The sequence below is a fragment of the Morus notabilis genome, unplaced genomic scaffold (assembly GCF_000414095.1).
Source record: "Morus notabilis unplaced genomic scaffold, ASM41409v2 Scaffold1585, whole genome shotgun sequence".
Lineage (NCBI taxonomy): Eukaryota > Viridiplantae > Streptophyta > Magnoliopsida > Rosales > Moraceae > Morus > Morus notabilis.
This window is the reverse complement of record NW_010357775.1, coordinates 28,804-33,247: the sequence shown is the minus strand read 5'-3', so window position 1 is coordinate 33,247 and position 4,444 is coordinate 28,804. Positions and strand designations below refer to the sequence as shown.

General features: G+C 36.7%; 1 protein-coding gene across 1 annotated transcript; it reads left to right on the top strand.

Annotated features, from left to right (window-relative positions):
* Positions 1-4,444, top strand: LOC21386079 (pentatricopeptide repeat-containing protein At4g35850, mitochondrial). The gene is made up of 13 exons (XM_024176245.1): positions 1-122; positions 271-415; positions 537-699; positions 1,094-1,159; positions 1,270-1,367; positions 1,658-1,775; positions 1,893-2,102; positions 2,418-2,494; positions 2,736-2,829; positions 3,249-3,314; positions 3,406-3,483; positions 3,617-3,718; positions 4,063-4,444. The coding sequence occupies exons 1-13, from the start codon at positions 98-100 to the stop codon at positions 4,165-4,167; spliced, it is 1,347 nt and encodes a 448-aa protein (XP_024032013.1). The 5' UTR covers positions 1-97; the 3' UTR covers positions 4,168-4,444.

Below are 4,444 nucleotides of genomic sequence, written 5' to 3'. Positions count from 1 at the left end.
GCAAGCGAAGGAGAGAGGAAGGGTTTGGGGGCTTCTTCTGGGTAGAGGTTTTAGAGAGAGGTTTTAGAGAGAGAGAATCTCATCAGAGCAAAACGCCATGAGGTTCCTCAAGCTTATCACTGGTATCCTATTCCTCCTTCTTCTCCACTTCTCAATCTGGAATTCTAGGGAGAGAAATATGAGATTCTGAGTTATTCATTTTTCAAGTTTGAACCGATTTCTCACTACCGAAAAATGGCTGCGTTTTTCTGCATCTATGATATCGTTTAGGGCATCACAGGTCGCTCTCGCGTGTCATCGGACGGCGGTACTTCGCCGCCGCAGCGACGCCGACGGAGGAGCACGACAAGAGGAACTACGCCAACAATGTCTCCGAGTACAACACAGTCATCGATTCCATCTCCGCGCAGAGAAGGTCCTCTTCTTCTTCTTCTTCTTCTTCGTTTTCCTTCTCTGTTTCGATCCCTTTTGTGTTACTGTGATTTCTTTTGAAGGACGAAATTGAAAAAGTTTTTTTTCGGTTGTGATTCGCGTAGGTATTTCTTGTTGAGGGATGTCTATGACGATATGGCGCTCGACGGAGTACAGCCGAACAGGGATACATTCCACTCGCTCGTTATAGCTTCCTTGAAAGGCGGTCGAATGCAGGACGCTTTGTTCTTCACCGACCAAATGAAGGCCATTGGATTAGTCCCTGATGTATGTGCTCCAATTTTAATATATTTCTCATTCTTTCTTAATGGATTATTCATTGTGTTTGGTGCTTGAATATTTGGAAATGGAATTTTTTTCCCTACCACTTGTTTGGATTAGCTCATTCAGCTTTAACATTTCTGTGATAAATCATAAGGTTGTGAGTATTCATTAAATTTCAGTTTTGATTGAGGATAATTTAATTTCTCAAAGCAAGATTGTATTATGCATATGGTTTCGTTTGTACTGCATGCAAAATTTTATTTTTTTTCGACCATTCTGACTAATAACTTGGTGGAAACACTCTGTTACCCAATTTCTTTGACTTATGTGACATTTGTGTTATCTTTGTTCCACAATTGTTGACTTTACCAATATAATCTGTCTCTTGACGTTATAGGTTGATTTATTCAACATTCTGATATCATTGTGTGGGAAGAGCAAGAACTCTGATCGGGCGATTCAGGTACACTTCATTGTAGTTATAACTTCAAAGTTTTATTAGAAAAAATAATAATATCTTCCTGTTAAGACATGGTTTTAATTATTCATTTCGTTTTTTCTGTTTGCTTAAAGTTTCTGGATGAGATGAAGGTTTTAGAAGTGAAGCCGGTTGTGCAAACCTATGTCTGTCTACTCAATGCATGTGCTGCGGCTGGCCGTTTAGACAGAGTGTATGCCACTTTTTACTTGTTTAATTCTGCCTTATTTGAACAACCACAGTTGGCTTCTTAGCCTGGCGCTCTGATTATCCGCTATTGTAATGGTTAAGGTGGCTTATATTACAGCAGGGTTACCAATTAATAACTGTTTCATTTAACTTTAAATGAATTTTCTGCAAACTAGTCTTCTTAAATACCAATTTACTTGTCCCTGACAGACATGTCCTTCGGTTTGATGTTTTGTTTAAGTTAAATAAGTGTATTTTGACTTATTAAAGTTAAATCTGCATATGATATTACAGGTACGCAATTATACGCGATATGACTACAGCTGGTCTTGGTTTAAATAAATATTGCTACGCAGGGCTTATAACCGCATATAAAAACAAGACACCTGTACCAGAAGATTTTGCAACCAAAGTAATGAGTTTGTCAACGACTTCATCTTAGGCTTTCAATTGCTCATCCTACTATTATTATTGTTGTTGTTGTTATTGTTATTGTTTTCTGTATCTAATATTCCAGTTTCTTTTCAAGATCATTGAGTTTGTGGAGCGGTCAAAGGAATGGACATCAGTTGAGGGATCCGATGTCTCTGCTGAGAATTTAATGATGGGTGTTCTTCCAGAGGAGCTTTATAATCTTCCTACTGCTGAATATGCTCATAGGCGTCTTGGATTTGTGGTTAAGCAGCTAACCGCATATCATGCTGCATTTCATGCTTGTGCAGAGCTAAAAAAAGTAGAGGTACTCGTTAATATTCTTTGTGAACTGCCGAAAACAAACTAACCTCTATAAGCTTATCCATTTTGTCTCTGTGTGTCTATTGCTCTTGCTTCTCTTCATTGGTTGTCGAGTTATGGATTTCATTGAAGTGCCAATATATATATATATATATATATATATTGAAAGTGCCTATATTTTTACTTACGAATGAGAGGGATATTTTGTTGCCCATTCTTCTTAACTATGATAGGAAATGTCAATTGTATTACTCTTCTCAACCGTTATTGTCACGTTCCTCCTAATGTGGAATAGTGATAATTCTGTTAATCTTGCCAGCTCATGGAAACTCTTTTGGAGATGTTAGAGAAGGACGGTAAAACTCCAGATACCTTCATTGTGATGCAAATTATGAGGTGAGGATTTATTACTAATGAATTGTGAACTTATAAGTTATAACTTTTAAATGCATTTTGAAATGTTATTTGACTCGATTGCATGCACTTACTGATAGTGGTGTACGTAGTTCAGTACCTGTTGAATTGTTAATTAGTAAATGCTCAGTAGGGTTCCCTGTATTCTTTAACGTCTTTGGATAATGCATTTTGGTAGTTCAATATATAGTCCATTGTGTTCACCAACACCATTTATATGCAGGTGCTATCTACATTCTGGGGACATTGACCGTGGTCTTAAAGTTTTTGAAGACCACATGAAGTCTGACAAGCCTCCAATTGGTGAATTGTATACAGTGAGTAATTCGTAGACACATTAATTTCCAATTTCCATATATTACTCCTCAAAGGTGGGGTATATATTTGATTTTTGACCTATCAGTGTTTTTTGTTGGATGTCTATGTTAATCAGCATTTTACATAGTTCATCTGAACATCAATTTATTCACTCTCTTTTGTGAACGAATGAAAATATTTTGCTGTCCATAGAGAAGTATTATTGGCCATTTCTTCACGTCCACCCAAAATGGAATTATGAACTTTTTTTCCAAATATTGGTGATTTTGTTGTTCATTGTTTAGTTCAATTCTCAACTTGTTTTACTATTCTTCTAATAGTTTGTATAAGACATTAGTTTTTTAAATTGTGTTCTTCTAAATTCTAATGTTATCATATTCTGTTCACACTGACATCTTGTATTCTGTTGTGGCTCCAGACTCTCATCGAGGGAGCCATGATTGGGTATACTCCCAGGGGAATGCAAATTGCACAAGATGCATTGGTACTGTTTGAGTTATCACACGCTTCTTGGTTTATATCTTTATATTTTGATTGAAGACTTGATTTGACTATAGTTGCATTCTCCAATGTAGGTAGATATGAATTCAAGGAATTTTTTCTTGAGCCCAAAACTGGCGAGTGATCTTCTCCTTGCGGCATCTGGCGAAAAGGCGGGCTATTTTTTTTTTTTTTTTTTTCCCTTTCCTTTTTGCTAATCGTGCTAATATTCTGTTTATGACTTATGTATGGTCCGTTCTGCCTCAGAGATATTGGTCTGAAAACCTGTCCCTTTTATTTTTGCAGACCGGTGGATATTCCGTGGCCAACTATATTTGGGACTTGATGCAGTCCCGCAAACAGATTCCTTTTCTTCCTGCAGTGGAAGCATATTACAAAGGCTTAAAAGTGAGTATTTTTGCCTGGATGGTGCTTTTTATGTTTATTTCATACCTTCAAAAGATATCACTATATGATATAATATTCTGGATTTTGCAACTTCTTTTTTTTTTTTTTTTCCCCCGCAAAGGTTCAAAGTACCACTTGATAGGACTGTAATCTTTCTTAACCTATGTTATGTAATGTTTATTGCAAAACCATTAATGTTGGATTATTTGCTGGGTAACGCCAGTTATTCTAAGAGCAAGGTCTTCGTACTGAAGTCTCGTCTCACTCTTTAACATTTCTGCTCACATTGGCGTTGTTTTAATTCATCTTTTCTATTTCTCATAAAATGTTTATGGGAATTGCAGGAACGCGAGATTCCTGAAGATGAACCTCGCCTCGTACTAGCATCTCGAACTTATGAGGACCTTCGGGCTAGATTCGGAAACATAGGACGAGCTCCTCCTAGTTAAAATTGATGCTTAAAAAGATATTTTCACTGATTATTTTCTTCTATATAATTCGTTTGTTGTACCAGCACATTTTCCTTTAACCAATTTTAGAGCAAGGATAAGGGAAGACCTTTTGTTTTTTGTTTTGTTTATTCTTGCACCGGAAACCGGAAGGGCATAAGATAGAACTCATAGGGTGGATGTTACCGAAGTTGAAATTTGTTGGATGTTATTCGAATTCCATCTTTTATTGGAATCGAGGAATAATACAAGCCCATACGTCTCTTAACATTTGAAC